Source organism: Notolabrus celidotus, chromosome 5, assembly GCF_009762535.1.
Source record: "Notolabrus celidotus isolate fNotCel1 chromosome 5, fNotCel1.pri, whole genome shotgun sequence".
In the NCBI taxonomy this organism is placed as follows: domain Eukaryota; kingdom Metazoa; phylum Chordata; class Actinopteri; order Labriformes; family Labridae; genus Notolabrus; species Notolabrus celidotus.
In genome coordinates this window covers 19868896-19893299 of record NC_048276.1, presented here as the reverse complement: position 1 = coordinate 19893299, position 24404 = coordinate 19868896, and the positions used below count along the sequence as shown (strand labels likewise).

The following is a 24404-nucleotide window of genomic DNA, read 5'->3' as shown; positions in this document are numbered from 1 at the left end:
TCTGTGCAAACATGACTCAGAGGTGAGAGACAGCTATTAATTGTTTCATTCACAGGTCTGTGGCGATTTGCATGATCCACAATAGTGCAGCTTTTGTGATGTGGTTGCCTGTTGACTTTAGCCTGATTAGATCTGCCTGTATGATTAGCTCTTAGGTAGTATCTCAAAATCAGGGTACCTCAGTGATTTTTTTTTTTTAATTCAGGTTGACACAAGGTGAGTATTATCTTTGATTTTTCAACTGAACCATCTGGAAGTTTTTGTGAAATGTGCTATTCAAAAGTGTAGTGGCATCTTTATTTTCCATTACGCTAGCAGCAGGAAGCAGAATGATGCTGCAGCTGCCTAACTATGGTGTGCAAAATGGGACAAAATAGCATACAAGAAAAAAAAATTGGAACGCTATTAATGTGTTGACACTGACAGTCCCAGTTATTTGTAGTTCCTGTGGTAAATAAAGTGCTGTGTACTGTTGTTCTCTCAAAGTACTAATTGACTTTCATCCATTTTAATGGACTTAATGTGTAGGATATAAGGGGATCAACCTGGACAAATACAACTCAGTGTTGATTAGTATCCTGCCATTCCCCACCTCTCCACTAGATGTCCTCAGACTTTTCCTCCTTTACTCCAACAAAACCTTTGTACTGTTATAACCAGTCCTGCAGTTTCCTGAACTTTCTTACCCACCTGCTTACCTTACCCCGCTTCATTCATCTGACTCTGTTCATGAATACCTGACCACTTTCTTTGTCATTTTATCTCAAATTTAAAACCTTTGACTGATTTAAAAAGATTGTTGACATGACAGCTACCAAAAAGTGAAGCCAAAAGATTTAAAGGTCCCCTTTCTGACCGGCAGCAGTATTGCACATGGAGCCCAGCTTCTCCATGTTAACAGGTCGGACTTAAAGAACACATCAAAGAATTTATTTTCCAAACAAGGTTTCTGTCATTATAGCTCGTTTCAAGTTTATTAATGTCCAAGTGTTCATTTTTATGCAAGCTTTAGTTCAAATAAGTTAATTGATGCTATATAATTGGGTGTAGTGCCACGCTTGACAGCTCTGTTGAGAAATGCAAAAGTATCTTGCGTCAGTAGAGCAGAATCAAAATACTTCTTGCTCCATTGACCCCAACGGAACAAGAAGTATTTTGATTCAGAAAGAAAATCCAGTTTTTCTGCAGGAGTGTCACATTGTGTCTGGGTTGTCATACCCCCTCCTACGTCCCAAACCTGAAAAAAGTTGTCGTACATCCCATTTACAGGCCAATCAGGGGGGTGCCCACCTTGACCATTCCTTTGTACATGCCCTTGCTACAACTAACTCTTAATGGACTTCCCATGCTGAACTGCAGACCCTTGCGTACGGATTATTATGGAGAATCTATAAAGAGACGTGAAGACTGTTTTATGTTATGCCTCCATTGCTGTGTTTGTAGCAAGTGCCCCCCCTCCACAACCCCAGCTCCAACTGGCGCTCATTGAAAAACTTAACTTTTTATCAGACTTTGTCATTCCACTTTAACTCGCTTCTTAAGAGCTGGAAGTCCTTTATCATGAAACGTTAGTTACTCTGGAAGACCTTAAAACATGTCCTCAGATAACTGGTGGGTGTTCTGTTAACAAAAGAAAATGCAAACCCTGCAAAATCAGACTTAGGGCCTTAAGCTCTCTGACATGAAGAAGGACACCTTGTTATCTTGGAATTCATCCTTTCCTTTGACTATATTGAATTAGCAGTGGCTCGATATTAGCACAAGCTATCAATTTAAAATGGAAACCTGAAGAGATGCACATTTAACTGATGACAATGACAGAGCCAGATACTGACTTACATTTCCTTTTTACACCAAAACATTGGTATCAAAAAATAAGAACATTTATTTTGTCACATGTAAATGATTATAAGTTACATTTATTTATGTGATGGTTTACAGAACACAGTTAACACGTTATTTATTTGCAATTGGAAATATACTGAATATTCACAGGATATAACACACTTATGCGTGTGGCTTTATTGTCTTCTTCTTCTTTCTTCTTTTAAACTGTAGACTTTATTCACTTTCTTGTATATATTTCTGTTTATTTAATCCTACAAATATTCACTTTTCTGAGCTGAAGTATTTCTCCTTTTATAAAATAATTACAAATTCAGGACATCTACCTTACTTTGTCATCAAAGAATCACATAAACGGTAAATATTTTAACATTTGGGGTAAAAAACAGAGAAAAAGACAGTTAAAAACTTGTCATTGTTTATCAACTGAAGAACTGTGTCCATTGTACTTTATTTCGTATATATACTTATAAAGTGCTTAATAGGCTTAGATAGTTTATAGTATGGAATCATATATTGTCATATTTGTTATTTGTTTGTTTTTGGTGGTGAGGTAATCCTTTAGCAATGTGGAAGCTGTTATTTACATAATGTATACAAGTCCCAGGATGGCACACCCACTCCCTTCCTGGTTCTGCTGAAATCACGACAGTGAGCAGGTGACACCAGCATCTTCAGTGTGGTCACAGTTGTGCACTTTCCAGGATATATGGGAGCACTCCTGCAGGCTGGCCTCTGCACCGCTGCACTTGAGATTGTCCAGCTGGATTGTTCCTGACCCGGGCCCAAAGAATGCCTCCCCCAACGCTCCCGTGGCATCTCCACAGCCTAGTTGGCGACACACCACTTTAGCGTCAGGGAGGTCCCAAGCATCATCACATACTGTACCCCATTCAGAGTTTGAGTATATCTCCACCCGACCCTCACACTGGTGCTGGCCATCCACCAGGCGCACCATTCCTGCAAAAATAAAGGTAGAGTTATACAAGTCAGTAGTCTTTCATGTTACAGAGACACACAGTCAAGAAGAAATAGGTGGTTTTCAGCTGGAAATGTATTATTAAACACACCTTCAGAAGGGGGTTCAGTGGTTCTGGTGGTGGTGGGTATCCTTTCTGTTACTCTGAAGTCACGTCCATATCCAATGAAGTATTCAAATGCTGAAGAAAGCAGAGGAAAGAGGAAAAAACACAGGGATGCTTCATGATCTTGTTCATGTTGAGGAGATATTTGGTCACAAAGCAGAAGCAAGGTTTCCTTTGAAAGCTTTCACATTTTCCTTCAACTACTTTGTAAAATATGTTGATTTCAGCCCTTATTGTAATGCACAAATGTATAGTCCAATTTGCCAACTGCTGCCAGGGAAAAAGGTAAATATCATGTGAAAATAGAGTCGCCTCAAGGAAGATTATTTTAAACCCTGGGAAGATTATGAAAACAAGGTTAGGGATTATTTGACCAGTGAATTCACAAATATACTTTTACTGAACATAGTTCAGTGTTATTCACATTATTCATTGTTGGATGCAATTTATATTCCTGTATTCCTGTTGTTGGTTCCATCTCTATTTTTATGCTTCTTTCATGGCTGGGCCTCACTAAAATGATTTTGTAGTTCAATACAGACTGTTCTGTTAGATTAAATGTAAAAAAAGAAGTGAAGATAAATCAACATCACATTTTCAACCTGAATCTCAGTAAAGGGTAGTATGTGTGTGCTTTTGGTTTAGCCTCAAAGAAGTGAAATCAAGCCAGCAGGCATGCTGTGACGCTGACGTGCCTTGACTCATCCACTGTATTTTTTATGCTCCTCCTCGTCCTCAGAGTACTACAGTCATACACTGAAACTGGCCAGCTCAGCAGGGCGGGCACACATGCCTACATGAAAAGGAAGCTTTCAGTGAAACTGATGACTATAGATAGAGGTTTGTGATGCAGACATTCCCTAAGCCTAATATAGTGCTTCTGCTTACGATCAGTGTGTGCCTTATGAGGCCTGCTTTAATGTAAGAGAGGACCAGTCAGGACTTACGTAAACAGATAACTCCAGCATCCTCATGATGGCCACAGTTGTGCTGACCCCAGCCCAGGTTGGAGCACTGGAGCAGATCCCGTTCGTTGCCGCTACACTGCACGTTGTCCAGCAGGATGGGGCCAGAACCATAGCCGAAGTGGGCTTTGTCTGTGGCCGCTATAGCCGGGCCACAGCCAAGAATCCTGCACACCACGTTGGCGTTGGCCATGTCCCAGCCATCATCACACACCGTCCCCCACCGTCCTCTGAATAAGACCTCTACACGACCCTGACAGCTGCTGTTGCCGTTCATGACACGAATGGATGGTTTGCCTGCAAATATGTAAAAGACTGTTGCTTTAAAGCTGTAATCCATGTTAAATCAAAATTTAAAAACTGTTTTTTTAGTATGAAATAGTAAAGCAGTTGTTTTACCTTTAGTCTGAGTAGGTGTGGTTACAGTTGTAGTTGTTGTTGTTGTTGTAGGTGGTGGTAAATCAGTTAATGGAATTTCTTCTGTAGCTGCAGGGAAAAGTTAATACATGACAAAATTAGTTCATGCCTCGTTACAACAGACTGCATATCTATGTTTATTTATAACGGTTGTAGTGCTGAACACTTTCAAGAGCATGTTTTCTGCTGAAGCTGAAGCCAAACATGAAAAACTATGGGGAATAAATGGCTCCCCCTGTTGGTCAGTTGGTAAAATCACAAATGTCATCTTTGTAATGAAAGTTATCAATCCAAACTAGTAGTGATATTGAGTGTGTGATTCCTTACAGACAGAAATGAGCTGTATATTGTGTCTGCATACCTTCAGTGTTGTATGTTGCCCAGAGCCCTCTCTGAGAAAGATCTGTGACTGGAGGAGATACAGTAGAAACTCCTAGAGCACATAGAGACAGGATACAAGTCAATATTATATGGACGGTATAACTTCTTATATGGCATATCTTTTATCTATATTATGCATTAGCCATTATAAGTCTAAGTTTAAGTTTGAGTTTATTTCATTTATATAGCACCTTAAAAGCAAAACATATTCTGTACCGAGGTGCTGCACAAGAACAGTCATAGGCTATACACAGCCAGCATAAAAACAGACAATATGCAGTTCAGAGTAAACGATATGGAAACAAAATAATAATAAGGATAAAATAAAATAAAAACACATTTAAAGAGGTTAAACATAATTGAAATCAAGGGAATAAAAGTAAGTATTAAGGTGTTTCCTAAAAGCCTCAACAGTGTAATATGATTCAAGAAACTGAGAGACTAAAACATACATAATTATTAGGCTAGTATTAAGCTGTGACTTAGAACAAACTGCTGCTATGGAGGTTGAGTCTTGTTCTTATTTAATTAATCCTATATTTGTTCTAATAGTAACTCATTGTTTTATAACTATATTCACCAGATAAAAGGACAATGCTCATATATTTTAGCTGATACATTTCATAACTTGTTAAGGTAATGGCTAATAGAGCTGTGACATTTGCGAACGAGTCGGTCTTTTTTAACGGCTCTTTTAAGTGAACAATGAGAACCGATTCGCAGTTGCGAGCCGTTCATTTGGGAGCCGGTTTTTATATGCAGTTTCCCCACAATGCCTTTGTGTGTCACCTGTGTGCCCCATGAGCCTTTTGTTCACACTTATTGTCTACACTTTGTTATTGTTTACATTGTGTTGATGTGCATTCGAGTCAAGGAGCTGAACTCCTGTTTGTAAAGTAGTTCAGGTGTAGAAACACCAGATGGGGCAGTACAATTTTGCTTTCACATTTTTATAATGTCCTAATTTTTATTCTAGTTGTATTTATATTTTTTATATACATATGTATTTATTCTTATTTATTATTTTTAATTTTTTTTCTGTATTGTTAAAATGTTCTAGTGTGGAAAATGTTACAGTAAAGTTGTTTTGCATGGAAGTTATCTGTAGCCTGTGTAGTTTTTATAGTGCCAGAAAGTTTTTTAGGTGAGGGAAAATTCAAAATAGTGATCTCACTGTCGAAGCATGGGGATATGGCACCATCTTATGGAATGTTTACAATGTCAAATGAAATTATAATGAATATTTCAGAATGATTCCCACCAATAGATTGTATATATTGGTGGGATGTGTAAGTTTGAATTATTCTAATCCAAATCTTATCTTATAACTGCTACCAGTGATTGTTTCCTTCATCAAAATGAGTTACCCCTGGTTGACTTCTAAAAAGTAAATAAATATAACAATGAGCCAAAGAGATAGTTTTTTGAACGGCTCTTCGAAAGGGACGGCTCCTCAAGATCTGGTTCCCTTCAAAGAGCCATAAATCCCATCTCGAATGGCTAACAGGGGCTCAAGTTTAACTCAACCGTGTGCTACATGTAAAGATGCTTTAGCCATTGTAGCAGGAAGCCTGGGTGTGATTCAAACCTGTGATCATTACTGCATATCATTCCCAACTCCCTCATCACTGCTAACATAAGCTTCCATGGAACAATACTTTACGCTATCATGTAATAGCGTTTAATCATAGGTAACAGTAATGGAAGTATGGTTGCATAATATTAAGTAGCATGTGTCTAAATGCTTATGGTAGCAATATTTTAATCAATATTTTAGGAATAGATTTTCTTTTTAGTTTCTGATCCATTGAGAAGTGATAAAAATGATGTTTTCATACTACCCACCTGAACCTATGAGTATATGGTTTGAAACATGTAAACATGCAGTACAACATGATATTACCATTGGAGCCTCTTTCTCTGAGCAGAACAGAAAATGCCCCCTAGATTAATTTTGTGAAAGACTTGACACTAATGCATACCAGAGCATGTGACCCCAGCATCTTCATGGTGGCCACAGTTGTGTTTCCCCCAGCCAAGGTTTGGGCAGGTAATCAAATCCTGTTCAGTTCCCTTGCACTTCACGTTGTCCAGGAGAATCCGGCCAGTCCCGTAGCCAAAGTAAGAATTAGTGTGTGCGGAGATGGCACTGCCACAGCCTATTTGTTGGCACACCACCATGGCATTCTCGATGTGCCACTCATCATCACACACTGTCCCCCATCTTCCCTGGAGGTAGACCTCTACCCGGCCCTGGCAGGCGTTCTGTCCATTCACCAGACGGATGATGCCGTCTCCTAAACCAAGAGGGAGAGGAAGAGGAAGTTTCAGTAACTGAAGTTGAAAACATTCCCCTTGAACTTTTTTTAGTTGGGTATGTTTTAAATGTTACTGATGTCACATCTGAAATGGACTGGTTCTATGCTCTCTGAGGAAAATGTAACTGCTAGTATTGTGTGAGTGTGGGACAGACGGAAGAAACAAAGGGAGGTTGATGCAATGAAAGAAGATGGGTGGGGGCCAACACAATACAAACTGTATCTCTGGGCAAAAAGTTAACCCAGAGTTAAGGTGAGTATGTCAGATAATGCTCTAAGCAGAGATGTTGTCATGTTATGCCACGGTCCAGACAACAAACACGCCCATAACAGGCGGACAAAAGACATTCTCAAATGTCCATCACTTAAAAATACTTCTCACCTGAATGGTATGAATCTCTGTGGCTTCTAGTGCTTCCAGCGGCTTTTAAATAAAAGGCCTCAGGAGATATAGCATAGTACGTCAAAGGTTTGCAAAACTTGATTCTGTTCAAGTCTCTCATGATCCTCTTGGGAACTAATGGCAAAACATGATACAAAACCAAAAGAACAGAAAGTCCAGCACACAATAGGAGCGGCTTGCAATTCAAGAGGCCTTTGAGTCCCATTGAATCTGAAACTGTCCACAGATAATGTCCACTGTCTTAAGGAGCTTTTGAAGTAGCTTTTTTGTTCAACAATGAAAAATATATCTCCAAAATTAGAAAAATATTATTTTAAAAAACTATTTACAAAAGAATTAATAAAGACATCATTTCCACTCCACGAGGATTTCAGCATTTTAGTCCCATACTTTGACAAAATTAGACTTAATTTGATATATTATTAAACCTGGCATTACATTAATGGACACTATCTGGCATGCCACCTGTCTGCTAGATTTATTTATTTTTTTGATCCTATGACAAAAAATTACCACTCTGCAAAGGGTAGCTGGGAGTTAACTTCCTCTGAATGAATGTGTTATTTTCTCAGGATCCTCTATAGTCTAGAACATTTTCCAATAGCACTCTGTATGCTAATATATACACATATAATTTAGAATAGTACTTTTAGGTGGCCTAAGCGGCCTAAGCGGCCCACATACCGAGGCTACAGTCCTCGTCGCAGAGGCCACCTGTTTGATTCCTGGCAGCAACCATTTGCTGCATGTCTTCCCCCACTCTCTACTCCCCACATTTGCTGTCTCTCTTCAACTGTACTACCAATAAAGGCAAAAAAGCCCCAAAATATAACTTAAAAAAAAAATAATAATTAGAATTAATATTTTCCACACTCACCTGATAAGTCCTGAACCACAACAAAAAAAATATCCAAATTGCTTTTAATGAGTACAAAAATCTGCCAATAGAATAAACAAAATGTAATCATAAAATGTCTTTATGCTTGTTATATTTTGAAGTAAGATATTTATCTGGACTTGTCAGTTGAATTTGGCTGAAATGACTGATAATGAAATATTCATTTACTAGAAACAAGACCAAAAAAGTTGCTCTGGTTTGCGTTACTGTAAAGATGAAAAGCCAAATGTTGATGTGGTTTGTGTCATTCAAATAGCATATTTGATGTGAATGAAACTCTTAGACCTGTATTCACAGTTGTCTTGTGTAAATAAACATCTTATCACCTCGAAGCCCTCTGTGAGGAGTTTTAAACTTGTTATGAAAAAGATTGAAATTGATACTGAGGCGTCTTTAAGATAAGATAAGATAAGATAAGATATAACTTTATTGATCCCCCGGGGGGAAATTCAGTTGTTACAGCAACCCAGACATAAGTAAAATCAAGAGGAAGTTTCAATAAGTAAAATAAAATAAAATAAGGAAAAATAAAAATAGATAAATAAAGACAGAATACAATTTAGATATATACAATGTTACAAATGGAATTTAGATTAAATAGCAGTTATTACAGGCAGTATTAAAAATGTTTCAGTAGTGACAGGTTGACATGGTGTGATTATGGTTGGTAATGACAGATAAAGAAATAAAAATAAATAAATATGGGTATGTAATATGACATATGAGCGTATGACCGTGAGTTGTAGAATATGGAGTATGTAATATGACCATGAGTTGTAGAATATGGAGTATGTAATATCACCGTGAGTTGTAGAATATGGAGTATGTAATATGACCGTGAGTTGTAGAATATGGGTATGTAATATGACCGTGAGTTGTAGAATATGGAGAATGCATATGGCCGTGAGTTGTGGAATATGGGTATGTAATATGACCGTGAGTTGTAGAATATGGGTATGTAATATGACCATTTATACCTACCTTTATGACCTGACAACTTATATGATTTGACATCACTCTAAAGAAACTCCCTTTCTTTACACTAAAGAAACAGCCTTTCTTTACATTTTCATCAACAATTATTTACAGTGACTGACATCTGAAAGTTTAAAGAAAGCAGTAGGAAGATGTTTGTGCAAAAATGCTACCTTGGCATTTGCAGAACAAGATCAGCAAATTTATAAGATTTACATTTTACATGCAGGAGGCGCCAAAATCAACACAAACCAAACAATTCTCACAGCAGCTTTAAATTTCTTACAGCTAAGTGGGGCAGAATACCCTGCTGTGTGATGGATCTGGAGATGACTTTTTAATCCAGTGGAGCCTCAAGTGAAGGCCTGATGACTACTTTGAACCACACACGAAAGCTTCAGTACATAGTTTATAACGCCTTATTAAAAATTGGATTGGAGTGTTGTGATGCAGAGATGCAGAGGGTCTTAGTTTGTGCAACACACTGAAGTAGTTTCTTCAATAAATCTGTGTTGTGCAAAGCAGCATTATCATCTGGCATCTTTTTATTGGCTGTAGAAATGTAGAATATATCACTAATGATTCACTGACACTGATCTATGATACACATGCCAACAAGTGAGTAAAACAAGTACCAACACTTTTTTTTCCCCATTTTAAGCACTGTTACAGCTTTAGGCCAAAAACTGTGTGTCTGAAAATGACAGTATGAGAGAGATGATGAGATGAAAAGCAAGGCATGAACTAAAAGACATTATGATTTTGGCTCTTTGCCTTTTTACTTCCTCAAAGAGAACAAGTTGATCCCACTGACTTTTCACTTTGGCGGTAGACCAGTCTCATTTAGATAAAAGCAGGGAACACTTACGTAAACCAGAGTTCTCCTGGGGCGGTGTGGTGCGATCCTCAAACCCCTTCCCCCCTAGGCCGGCTGGTTCTGGCAGCAAAGTGAGGAGGTGAGAGGAATATTAGTCACTTTGTTCTCTATGTTTCCAGAGTTTGACATGAGGAATGATTCGTCATTGTCTCAGCCAACAAAGACATTACCTCTGCAGGTAACACCCACATCCTCATAGTGGTAACAGTTGTGTACACCCCAGCCAAGATTGCGGCACTGGCTGAGGTCTGTTTCGCTTCCATTGCAGTCCACGTTATCCAGCAGGATGAGTCCTGAGCCTTGTCCAAACTTGGAGCTGCTGCCCACTGCCACAGCAACTCCACAGCCCAGCTGCTGACACACCACGTTGGCATCCACCATGTCCCACTCATCGTCACACACTGTGCCCCAGGAGTCATTGTAGCGCACCTCTATTCTGCCTTCACACCTGTTGCGTCCGTTTACCAATTGTACTTTGGAGAAATAAGCAGATTAGATTTGTCAGATTCAGTTTGCTGTCAGTGTTTGTGGTTTATGTTTGCCATGCAGCTAGTTTTTTGTGAAGGCCTCCACCCCAACTTTGCCTACAGTAGACTCTTTTACAGCCAGCCCCAGGTAAAAAATGTTTGCAACAAATTGGGTTAAGCCGATGTGAGAATGTGGCTGGGAATATTCAGGAAAATACAGTGGGAGTGGAAGTGGGCAGGAGGATGACAAATATTTCATGCAAATGGTGCGAACCCTGATGAGGAACACTTAAAGGTATGAATAAAGACATGCAAGGCAGAAGGAGAATCATTTTCAAGATGAGAACAGCAAGGCGTCTCCACATTTTCAGTTACACATAGGATTGATATAAACGCTAAAACTGTCATCATAGCATAGGTCTCTGCCATTTCATCAGCCATCATGTTGTTAACATTACACTGTCGCTTCGATGTCATATCTTGCCTCCTACAGACATATCTCCCTCCTCACCCACCACCCTTTCATCCCAAAAAAAAAGACTTCATGCTGAGGAAGGAACGTGTAAAAAAACAGAACATTTCTAGAAAATTTCAGCAGTGTGAAAGAGGCAAATGAGACCCAGAATGGTCCAAGAACAGAACCCTGTGGTACCCCAACAAGACTGTCAAGGAAAAGAGATCTACTGTAATGCGCTCAACAGGAATGGGTTGTTTTCCACTTAATGTAAATGATTTAATCCACATGAGAGCTCATTCTGAAACATTTGAATGTATTAGATAATTGAATCTATGGTTGATGCAATCAAGTTTTCATTTTGAGTCTTAAAAGACAGACACAAACAGTCTAAATGCGATATTCAGCAGAAAAAAAACAAACGGCAAACGAATACGATGACAGTTGATAGCAGGAAAAAAAATCCCTCTGGATACAATAGGCCACATGACTCCTTGGACGTGAGTGAGAAGGATGGTGGGAGGGTGGGAGGTTACATGGCAAATAAGTGGGGATTAGGGAAAAAGAGAGCTGGGAAAGTGACCTTGTTTTAAAAAGCCCCGGGCACTGATCTACCTTCTGTGCTCTTTTTTTAGTGACACACAGCCAGCCACTGATAGGTTTTCAGTCTGTGGCCTGATTGCAGACATGTTTTTCTTCATGGATGTCTGGGTAGGTGTGGAGGTGGAGGTGGAGATAGCTGTCTAGCTCATGCTTACCTTGGTATTGTGTCTTCACAGGGTTTTGTACACCAGAGGCTGTAACAGGAGGGAGAGTGAGACAGAGAGTACGGTGAAATTATTTGCTGAAAGGAGGCTCTTGGCCTCTGATACTAACTGTACTTTATATCTGTTTTCCTGTAACACTAGACACAGATTGAAACAGCAACAGGAGGAATGTTCAGACCATGTAGTGCAGGAACACAAGTATGTTAGCTTAATCCTTAATGGTTTCTTGCAGTGCTAGCAATATACACAGATCCCCAAGTTTTTACATAGAGCCACTATAAATTGGATCATTTGTCATTTGAGTCAATTTTGATATTTATTTGGTATCCTATGAGATCTATCATTTTAGTACCTTGTTGATCCTCTGACTAGTTTAACAATTGTTCAAAGTTTCTTTCAAATTTCAAATTTTAGCAGCCCTTAAATGGTTTTATCTATTTAAAGACATAACCGGAGTATGTTCCTGTTTTTTGGGGAGGATATTTTCAGGAAATGCGATGCTGTCCAGTGGATAAATCAAAGAGCATGCGGTGTTCATCGTTTCGATGCGTAGTTACATTTTGGAGGAGTTGATCTTCAGGCATCAGTTTTGGAGAGGGGTTGGGCAGACCTACAGCATAGGCTATGGCGTTGATTCAACCCAGAAGTATAAACAAGGCTTATTACAGTGCATGTAACAATCAATTTAGTTAATACTGAGGCCCCTCACATCTTGGTTACAGCATGGATGTGTTATTATAAAGCTGTAAGGATGAGAGTGATAAGAGGCTGATATAACTAATTGAAAACCAGCATTAAAAGTGAGGAATGTAAAGCTGACGTTTGATTTGTTATGCAACTATTGCATTTAAAGGAATTGTGGTTGATTAGTAATGCTTACTAAGAAGCATAACCACTCTTGATTGACATAACACTACGTCTCATTACTTTTCTACGACCGGTCACTGTATTAGGGAACATTTTATAGAGAAATTGGAAAAAAGCCCTCTGTGAGTAGTTTTTTTTTACTTGTTATGAAAAAGATTTAAATTGATACTGAAGCCTCTTTATGACCTGACAATTTCTATATCGTAAGTTTTAATGCTTGAAACTGTGAGGGCGTAGATGTATATTTGCACCCACATAAATGCTCCCAAATATATTTTGATGCAGCACCAATTACATTTTTTTTAACGACCAAAATGGTTCGCACTTTCATATTAAACCTCTCATCAAGATTTGGTCCCTTGTAGTTTCCAAGGAAACAAAATGGTGCTTTAATTCACAAAGAAATGACAGTCCAGGTACATGGCCGGTCATTTCTCAGACATTTTGAAGCAGCACATACTTTCCCAAGAGTCAGGGAAGACTCTGGACCTGTATGGAGGTCAGTCTGACAAGTGAAGAATAATATCTCAGGTTTCAACGATTCAAAAAAGACACCACAGGGACTATACTTAACGTCACACCCGATCTAGGTCAAGTCACAGGCTTCTCCCATTTGTATGTGACAATGCAACAAGTATAGTACACATACAACTTCCTGTTTTAGCTTAAGGGGTTGAGAATACATATGTTTAAGGTGTCATGTGCTGGTTTCATTCTGGTCAGTAAGACAAGGTACTTACTTGATACAGCTCGTCTGCTTATTTTCATGTCTCCTGAAAGATGAATACAAAAAGTGTTAGTGAGGAACACAGTTTTTGGCTCTGTCAATAATCAGAAGCAGTGCTCTGATGTCAGCGCATTTCATTAAGTTGGGCTTTATATATTTGGGAATAATTAATGTCCAGAGAATGGAATTGATCCTTGCTCACTTAAAATACCTGCAGGGCTTTTGGCCAGCTGTCAGTGGTAAACACAGGCCAGACAGTAACTGTGGACACAAAAGCAACCATCTACAGGGAGTTGAGTTGCAGGTACACCTGGTTCTTCAGCGGTGTAATGCCCCAAATATGCAGGTAAGCTCTGACATACAATATAACAAATCATATCATATGTTGAAAAAAATCTGGCTAAGAAAGTGGTAGTGGTTAAAGGCAAGAACGTGTCAGCTTGTTGAATGTTAAACACTTTGTATCAAATAAAGTTCATACATCTTCATTAAAAAAAGCCTCTGGGTCTGATCCAGAACATTAAAACAAACATTTCAGGGAAGGACATAATAAAGGACTTAATAAGCTGTCCTCTCTGACACTTACCTTTGAGGGTTTGATTAAGTGCACCAAGTTTTTAAGGCTTATTGTCTTTCCATCTACATTGTTCCCAACATAGGAATGCAGCAAAAAAAAAAAACTCACATATTTTTTTTCTAATATTTTTAATATGATAAAAGATCTATTTCCTTCACAAATGCTAAGTAAAAACAAATACAAGTGAATACATAAGCTTAAAGAGGGAGCATTTAATCATTTCCACGCTTTATACTGTCCCTCTGATACCACTGTTGAAGCTTTACATGATTTACAGCTAAAACTCTCTTTATCCATCTCTTGCTGGTTTCTTTGAAAACCTTCCTTTCAGCTTTTTTGGTTCCATTAATCTATCAAATCAAGGGAACCAAAGTAAAATCATCAGTTAAAGAACAGAGCTAATTTTTCCTGTTTGGTAAGTTTGGCGTGTATTATGCACTTTTTAAGGTGATTCACTATTTGTTGACATCACAAACTGATTACATTGTCTTTATTTTTCCTGTAATTCACATGTAAAAGCCTGTTGTCTCATACTGGGATTACTCCAACACATGATAGCCTCACAGTTTGTAACTTTGTCCAGATGCCTTAAACATCAGCTAACCCAATAACAATGCCCTTAATATAGCTTAAAATATCAGATTCCATCTCAGCAAAGACATACGTTTATGTAACAACTACAACCCCCTTAAAAAATGGATTCACCTGAAAACATTTTTATTTTTCACTTCAAATGTGTTGCTTATGCAGCAACTTGCAACTGTGTTGCCACAGTGGATTTATTTTTGGCTACGACAACAACTGTTTTAGAGTGATAAGATAAGATAAGATAAGATAAGATATTACTTTATTGATCCCCCAGGGGGAAATTCCGTTGTTACAGCAACCCAGAAATAAGTAAAATCAAGAGGAAGTTTCAATAAGTAAAATAAAATAAAATAAGGAAAAATAAAAATAGATAAATAAAGACAGAATACAATTTAGATATATACAATCTTATCTCTCTATCTTATTTGATTTTAGAATCTCTTCAGCCGTCACAAGTGAAGGGGAGTGATTTATTTATGTACATGTTCCGTTCTGGTTGACTGTCAAACTGGACAATCCTATTACATCCATACAAGGAAAGAAGTACACTGCTGTGAAAATTATAATATATTACTTTAAAGCACTGATTTTGCAATCTATAACTATCAGACCAGAAGCAATAGCAAAGTAATGGTATCAGAGTTCCTACATCAACAATGCACTCAAATAAAATTAAAAGCTAATCACGTCTGGTACCCTGTTTAGCAGAATATCAACTCCTGCAATCAGGCAGTTGTCAGGGCTTGGCCTTCAGCTGTCATATAATTAAGACAAATCCAACATGGTGCCTTCGGACCCGCACACTTACCAAGTCGCAGCAGCAGACTGAGGGCCACCAGGACGAGGGATCCTAGCAGGGACACCAGGAGCCAGACGGCCGGGTTCCAGCACCTGCACTCGCTCTCCACCACACGCTGGCCTCGCATGGCTGCCTGACTGACCATCCGGCTGCAACACATACATACACACAATGTCAGTCCTGAGTGAAGTGGACACTTTTCTGCTACTACAATACAATCAGTATTTGCTGTCCTGATTCTGACTAACCTAATTATGGTATTGGATTGTTTTCTCTAATACAGCCTGCAGCTGTTGTTATTGTGCTGTAGTAGGTATTGATGGAGGTCTGTGGTCAGGTTTAGTGTGTGGCTCGAAAACATTTTTTTTCCTGGGCTTATGTGATGGACATCATTCCCTGTTGACATTAGGGAACTGTAGGGAAGTTTTTAATCTGTACTTACACTTTTTGAGGAAACCAGGAACAGATCCTGGGCAAAAGTGACCCCTTTTTTCTTCCCCTTTTTCTATTTTCTCATTCACATTTGCCACCAAAAAGTGCTCCTTTTGCCAAAAATCACCAGGAATAGGGAGTCCAATTACACTGCTGTTTTGTAAGCACAAAATGGCCACTGTTCATCATTCTGGCAGCAGCAAGTAAGGTGAAGTCTGTTACACAGATTATTGGAGCTGAGGAACTTTAACTTAGAAAATTCCCAGCATAATCTACAGCTGGAGATTTCTTGTGTTTCAGATGGGGAGCAGCCACCTGTGGAGTGGTGTTTGATAATCCAGGGGATTTCCTTCCTTCAGAGAATATTGGGGATTCACCAACAATCACTCAATGATCAGAATGAGATAGAACTGAAGTCAGACGGTGAATTCCCTACATACTTTTCAAGTTAGAAATTGAGATGAATGACATTTATCTCATACTGCAAGAGAAATGAAATACTTTTGAAAAAGCCAATAGATGGAAACAAAATAAATTCAACACTTACTTCTAACCAAGTTATCTGATTGGACACATCCAGTTTTCCCTGTATGTATCTCTCTGCCTTAGGTGTTCAGAATACTTAATGACCATCATGTAATAAACAGTTTTGGTCTATACAGCTTAAGATGGTACCCCAACTAGCACAAGACACAAAACAACTATCAGCAGACTCTTATGTCTGGTGTTACACAAAATGATTAACTGCATACTGCCAAAACATCCTTATTTTGTTCACATTTTCCATGGCAAAGATTTTAGATGTGTGATACATTTGAATATTTTAGGAAATAAGATGAATTCTATTATAAAAATATTACTTTTACAAGTACAGGGTAAAATCAGCAAAGTGATGAGAGTTAGCTTTGTTAGCACAGGGCGCCAAAACAGACACTAATCAACTTATACTCACAGCCGCTTGAAAACCATTGACCGTATGGGAACAGTCTCTGTGGTATCACCCATAGGTGTCTGAAGCTGAGTTCTGAAGCCCAACAATGGCGGTCTCCATATTGGAAATTCTGACTCAATCTTACTTTTTGTCAACCTAGCAGGAGGTAAAGAGGCAGAGCTGAGGCGGACTTTTTGCTTCCTGGCTTGCCGCTACAATGTACCCATCTGTCAGTCAAATCAGCTGGGCCCCTTATTATACAAAACTATACTTTAATATATTCGAAACAAATGGGTTATTAAAAAAAAATAATTATAACCAATATAATGTGTACGATCAAAAACATTACCTGTTTAGACCAAAGCTGTTTTTTGTACCAGGCTGTAAACATGTTTCCTTTGCTGTAAAGATTTGTATCAGAACACGGATGTTAATGGGGCGTCGTTGGCTTTTGGAACAAGCCTCAAGTGGACACTCTAGGAAATGCAGTTCCACATGGCCCTCTGTTTTTTTTTTTTCAGCAGAGGTAGTTTAAAACAAACAGTAAATGATAATCTCTTGTTAAGTTTAAGTTTATTTCATTTATATAGCACCTTAAAATCAAAACACGTTCTGAACCGAGGTGCTTCACAGGAACAGTCAGGCTATACACAGCCAGCATATAAACAGGCAGTATACCGTTCAGAGTAAACCACTTGGAAAAAATAATACAAGATTTAAATAGACACATATTTAAACAGGTTAAACATCATTACAATAAATTGAATTAAAGTAGGTTTTAAGATGTTTCTTAGGAGCCTTGTCGCACATTATTTTTCATTATTGTATGCCGCCTCTTAATCCATTGTATAAAAGCAATATTACATCAGCCGTTGTGCTGTTTGATACTAAATATTAGCACAGCTGGGATTATTTTTGGTTCTCAGCCTGTGACAGAGCCAATATTTGTTATAACAGCCCAATCTTCAGTGATATTGCTTTGACATTTTTAACAAAACCTGCCAAAAGGAATATTTTAATGTTTTTGTATGAAAGCTGGAATTACTTAAATCCAATTCTTTCACGGCAAACATCCCAGAAATTAATTAGATGCTTTACAAGGCATGTTGTGATTGAGAGACCACAGTGTGTGGCTCGGCCTTGGGTTGTTTGTCTCTTGGCTGATGCAGAATTCCCCCTGACCTTACACAGGAATGTGTATTAGGGGATGATGAGGGGAGAATTTGATATTGGCCCCTCGAGATAGTGGACATTCCGAGCCCAGGGGGCACAAAAAGACATTTCTGCTTTCTGTGGTCCCCATCGTCAGGCATAAACGCTGCTTCCTGCAATCTGTCACTAGAACCCTCCAAAACGCTTAGGCACCTGATGACACTGCAGGGGCGCCTCTCGTCTCCTTGGAGGGCAAGAGAATGGGGGAGAAGGGGGGATGTTCAAATCTTGAGCTGCTGTACTGTACACTTTTAGTTATTTACACCATTTGTGGGGCCATTATATAATAATAAAGACTTAACAACAGCTGAAGACAAAACTCTGGATGGTGCAGTGTTCTTCAAGGTCCAGTCCATTTCTATTGGACTGCTGCATTGTCCCAGATATGTGCACCACAGAAGGCCAGAAGCCCACAGAGAGGTCATTGTACTTCCAATTGGGAGGTGGGGATTTTAACACCAGCACAGCGCTCCAGAACCACGGCTGTCTCATTTGCAGACTGTACCAACAAACCACTCGAAACTCCGGGACAAATGGCTCAGTTATGAGGGATGAAAAATAATCTAGTCCCCAATGTTATGTTTTTCAATACTCCATTCATACGAGGATGTAGCGCAGATCCGCTGGGGAATAATGTTGCCTTTTGTGTGTCGGCTCTGCTTCCCCTCCCTTCTCACTTCCCTGCGCTGAGAATTAGCTGAAAGATCTCGGCCTCACCAAAAAAAAACCTCAATGTCTGAGATAAACCAGAGAATAGCACTGACAGTCTCTTTAACTAAGAGGATATGAAGCTGTTTAAACAGAGAATTATTGCATTTGTCAGAATACTTGGCAAACCACAGTGTTAATGACTATTGTCCTTTTTCTGATCATTTTTAAAATGTGTTTGTTGAATTTTACAAAAATCACAAAGTAAGAACATCTTGTCAAAGGTATGAGAAAATATTAAGTTAGTTATAGAATTTAAGTGTAGTGAAATGTCATGACATTTCAGCATCTAACAGTATATAATCCTAAATGCAGCAGAAATTGCATAACATGTACATCTTATTATGCAAGTGTTTCTTCACATATGTTGAAGGTATAGTTGAAAGGCAACTTCAACGGCAGAAAAAAAGTTTGATTTAAAGTCCAAAAGCATCCACTTAAATGTCCATGATAAAATGTTTAAGGTTACCAAGACAGTTAAGACGGCTAACAATATATTTATTTAAATTTCATACCTGTTGCGGAAGTTTCTATTGTCACCCACAATAGAAAGTGGATTAAAAATGAAAATTGCTTTTTTTTCCACCTCAAAAATAGGACAAAAAATTCCTTTGGAGCTCAAACAGCAATCAAATTAATTCCACAGGTCACACAGAAAAAACAGAAAGCTGGTGTAGAGGCTGATAAAGGAAACTCAGGGTATCCAGTGCTACTCGTTTAAGCTCTTTCATCTCTTTAACCCTGCCTGACTATAAGTACCTGGCACCAGTGACAGAGATTACGTAAAACAATAAATACCACAGCATTGTATGTTAATATTCTAACGCCCTGTACCTGTCTGTGCTTTAAAAAAAAAAAAAGCAGGAGGGGCCACAGAATAAAAAAAAGACAAAGACAATGAAAGCTAACTCTTCACTGGTACCCCTGCATCTCCAGTTTCAGGTAGCGCTCACAGAAGGTGCGGTCCTGCTCATCCCTGCAACACACTCGCAGAGGGACACAAGGCTGGGGCTCAGGTCCTGTGTGTGCACCTTTGTGTGTGTGTGTGTGTGTGTGTGTGTGTGTGTGTGTGTGTGTGTGTGTGTGTGTGTGTGTGTGTGTGTGTGTGTGTTTGAGTGAGTGTGGATAGGACTCTCCTACACTGAAGTACCTGAACGCAAAAGACATTAAATCATAAGGATACTAAAATCTATCAGACAATGTACAAAGTACTTTCTGAAATTCCTACGATTTAGGTTGATTTCTGTATAAACTGGCTGAAGAATAATCCACTGGATGTTTAATTATGCAGCTTAAAACAGCTTTTACTGAGAATCTTTCAAAACATCACCACCATGGGTTCATTAGACTCTAAAAGTTAGGATAAATACTGTTTTAATTCTTATTTTTACTGCAACTAAATCACACTATAGCAACTTCCATTACTCCAACAATATTCCTCATATTCCTGAACTCACACCTATTTCTTTGTTCCCTAAGAGACTCCATTGTGATACAAAGAAGCTTAATGTGTCACAATGTGCTTATTTTTCAGACACACAAGATATGTTGCACAGGTCCTCAAATGCAAAAGCCCGGGGCCTCTCTGAATTGTGTAGGAGACCGGTAGCAATTGCTTCCAAGAGCTAATCCTTCCTGAGCAGTGGAGAAACGTGTGGGCTGTCTGCGGCCATTGACAGGCTTTTCAGGGACCAATTCAGGGATCCTTCCTGGGGTGTCAACTGAATCAGAGGTTGAGCCATAACACTGAGATTCTGTTACACTGCTCTGGTTCCCCAGGACAGGATTGAGAAAATACAACACCACTCAGCCAACGTAACAGACTGAAATGAAGCCTTGTCTTTACTTGGAAATTTCTTTTGCTATTTTTTTTTTCTTTTTAAGGAAAAATTAACTAGCTAAGCTGCTGACCATCATTAATAATCAAGTTTAGTTTTAAGATGGAAGGAAGACTAATAACCAGCGATGGACAGTTATAAAATACATTTACTTGAGTGCTGTACTCAGGTACATTCTTGGCTTATCTGTACTTTATTTGTGGGATTTTTTGGGGGAAAACTTACTCCACTTCATTTGAAAGACAAATATTGTACTTTTGAGTCCTCTACATTTCTATGAATGTCCTTGTTACTCACTGCCTTTGCTCTGAAGCCAGCTGATGAGTTTTTCTTTTCTAAAATCCGATTCAAGTTCATGTAGTTCTCCATGCAGTTTGTCTTAGTGGTGTTGCCGTACCTGTATGTTGCGTGTCTCCATGGCTGACATACAGCAAGTGCAAAGTAATCATCTAAACCGGGCAGTTCATTTAATGTTGGTAATGATGGCTACGACAGAGACGGATGATGATTCTTCACCTGCCCACCAATGGCCATATCTTTAGCCCATGTTTGAGGTTTTTGAATGAGGAATAATTGTATCGCTTTAAATGTCCGCTTTGTTTTCTAGGAACAAACTTAATTACTAACCACAACAATTAGCCAACCTGAGAATGCATATAGAGATATGTGGCTAAAAACGTTGAACCTTTTAAACTAAGTCATCTGTGCTTGTAGTTCCTATACCGTTTTTCATCTATGGTTGGTTGATCTTGTAATTGTTCCTGTTATTTCAGAGCTGCAAATCTGGAAATCTGTAGCATGCCAGTTTCCAAAATGAAATTATTGTTAAATGAGCAGAATGTAGCATCATGTACATCCAAGTGGTCTTCACTACATTCATGTATTGTGAAAATACAACAATGTTGTGGCATTTTTTTTAAATGTAGTTTGAATACTGAAGCATTTTTAAAAGTAAGTACACCAGAACTTACATTCAAGTAATAATTTGACTGAACAAATAATAATTGACCAGGAATATTATATTTACTTTGACTAAAGTCATGAAATTGTGAATGTTGTCCACCCCTGCAATAAGAATAAAAATACTTATCTGAGTCAGTGTGTTTACCCCGGACACTGTAAATATACCGTGTTTTAGTCACATCACACTGGACTATTTGCAACAACAATTAATCCTGAAACTTGAATTACTGAATATTCAGCTCAGTAAGGTTAGGTGAGCCAAGTATCTCCCATTCATAACCTTTATGCTGTCCCAAACATTCAAGTTTTTCCAGGGTATAGCTGTACCATAGACTGTATAGATAATGGACGCAGTATCCGTGACGTCACCTATCTGTTTCTGAAGCGCTGTTTTGAAGCCAATCGTCAGTGGGAGCCATATTGGAATTGCTGAACTCAACCTAACTGCTATCGAGCTAGTGTGAGGTAAAGAGGCAGGCTTTGAGCCTCCTAGCCAACACCTACAGAGTTCCCGTCTGTCAATCAAGTCAGCAATTGCTGTCATAATGGAAAACTTGTGATCTCAATTTCTTTGAAATTGCAAAAATTCACCCCCACAGTGTGTGCTGATCAAGAAATGAGCTAGACAGACTATACTAATTTTTTGAACCAGGCCCTAAACATGTTTATTTCTGCTGTAAAGATTGTTTTTTTTAAATGGGTATGTATGTGGTTTCTGGTACTTCCGGAGCCAGCCTCAAGTGGACACTCGAGAAACTGCAGTTTTTAACACTTCAGCATTGGCTAAAGTTTTTGCTGCCAGAGGTTGCTGCTTGAGCTGTACACTGTGCGGCCTCATTGCGCCAATGCATTTTTGCTAATACAACTGAGGAAAACTGAGTCATGCTTTGGAAAATAGCGCCATACAATCATGTTCATTCGGGAAAAGTATGACTTTAAAAAGTAAAAATAGTTACTTACATGTGTTTTGTAGGGTATTATTCCGCATGTAGATTCTGTGAAAGATGAATGCCGTGGGCAATGGCTGCAGGACAAGCACAAACGTTAAACATGTCTTTGCATGTTCTCTCTAGCTGCATGTGGACGTGTCATGTTGTTTTACTTTGGGTATGAGGTGTTAAACTGAGTTTTGTTCACAAAAAGAAAATTAAACACATTTTTCAGAGAAGACACTTTTTTAAATTAAGTCATATGGACAATTCTATTGAGGACAGTGTAGTTCATTTTTTTTTTATGATGAATGGGCTGAATGTTCACTGTGAAGAGAGAGAAGGCAGCTTTCAGATCCTCGTAAACAGTTACAGACAAAACACCAAAGGATTCAGTCTATTATATTCTGCCCCCAAGGCGATAATAAAGGTATACACCAGGGAAGATAGGGTGTCTCTTTCTCAATGACTTCTCTGTCCACTGAATTACAACATTGCTGGGCTACAACCCATACTCGTGATAATGCTTGTGATTTTCAGAGAAAAAACCTTTAAAATCATTTTTCATGTATTTCTTCTTAATGTCTTAATGTCTAACGTCTTAACTTGATCTCTATTGTTCCCCAGTAGACATTAAGTGTGCAGCAGATGTGTAATCTAGAGTTTTTGCCTCTGTTTCAGCTTGTTACAGCATGTTTTGGAGCATTGTTATTGAATACAGTCCTGGTAGTATTGGCCTAATTAATTTCTCAACAATGCTTGTACACACAATACTAGAGGAATAATCAGGAATAATTAGATTGTCCCAAATGATGAAAAGAGAAAACCAAATGATGGAGGAAGACAGGCTTAAAGAAGATCTGCCAACCCATTTCCCATTTGATTTTCTTAACAGAGATTCAGACAGTGTGGACGTTTCCTGTGCTGAATTATGAAGTTGAAATCTCCTGTTACGATGATTTTGTGAGGTCAGCTATTGTACCCTTTCTTGGAATCTGCTTTGCGTAACTCCAGTGTAACAGGGTTATGGTGGTGGCAGGTTCATTCATCACCAGGGGCTATATGTCACAATGTACAGTCTTAGGTTATCTCAACACTTTTTTCCTCTGGTTATGAGGGTCTTGAGTTTAAACTTGACCCAAATAGAGTAGGGTGACATCCTGCTACCTTTGTCTTGGACCTACCTTTAAAATGGGTCTCGAAGACAGGTAGTATTGTATGTTGCAGACATTGAAAATATGACACATTTTTGCTTATTCAAATGTCACGACCTAGTTTTGAAGGAGCAGTGTGGAGCATTAAGTGGAAATTAGTTTACTTATATCAACTTCTTTCTCCTCTTTAAAGTGTGTGAGAAAACCTAAAGTTAAAGAAAAACTGAAAACATAAAACCCTTAAAGATCTGCTCTGGAGCCAATGTTAAGTTGATCTGTTCTGGCCTATTTTAGAGACATTGCATTGCAAGATGACAGACTTAGAAGAGCCACAGTTTATGGACACATAAGTACTCTATCTAAAGTAACAGCAGCACAACAGTTTTTATTTTATTCTACTAAAACATGAGTCCAATATTCTATTTCCTGCAAATAGTGTGCCTTTAATCTGTAATGATTCAACACATGATTTCGTAGTCCTTTATTTGCTGCAACAGGCAGCAGTGTAGCTTGTTCTGGTGAAAGGCAAGATGGTTCAACTGTACCACACTTTAAGGCCAAAGTTTTCCCTCTAGGAGGTTACATTTGACATAGAGTTTAGATGTGTGAACGCATAATGGCCAGACTGTGTAATAAGCAGCTTTAGCTTCTTGGTTTCAAGAGAAAGGGCAATTAATGCTGCATTCTTATTGATGAACAAATGATGATGTGGAAAAAAGAGTTATAGTCTCATTTGGAGTAAAATTTAAATCACAGTAAAAGCAAGACATAGCAATGTATTTCCACTTTCTTCCTTTCTTCCTTTCTTTCTTTCTTTCCTTTCTTTC

General features: G+C 38.6%; 1 protein-coding gene across 2 annotated transcripts; it reads right to left on the bottom strand.

Moving 5' to 3' along the window:
• Window positions 1-1865: 1865 nt before the first annotated feature.
• LOC117812972 (scavenger receptor cysteine-rich domain-containing group B protein) lies at window positions 1866-22581 on the bottom strand. Of its 2 annotated transcripts, none has more exons than XM_034683984.1 (12): window positions 22455-22581; window positions 15420-15559; window positions 13460-13492; window positions 11844-11882; window positions 10335-10637; window positions 10156-10224; window positions 6676-6990; window positions 4674-4745; window positions 4295-4381; window positions 3878-4192; window positions 2916-3005; window positions 1866-2805 (listed from the first exon to the last, which is right to left on the bottom strand). In XM_034683984.1, exons 2-12 carry the CDS (start codon window positions 15553-15555, stop codon window positions 2489-2491), a joined length of 1776 nt encoding a protein of 591 aa, XP_034539875.1. In that variant the 5' UTR covers window positions 15556-15559; window positions 22455-22581; the 3' UTR covers window positions 1866-2488. The 2 variants fall into 2 exon arrangements, with proteins under 2 accessions (XP_034539875.1, XP_034539876.1); XM_034683985.1 differs by lacking the exon at window positions 22455-22581 and adding an exon at window positions 20829-20854.
• Window positions 22582-24404: the final 1823 nt, after the last annotated feature.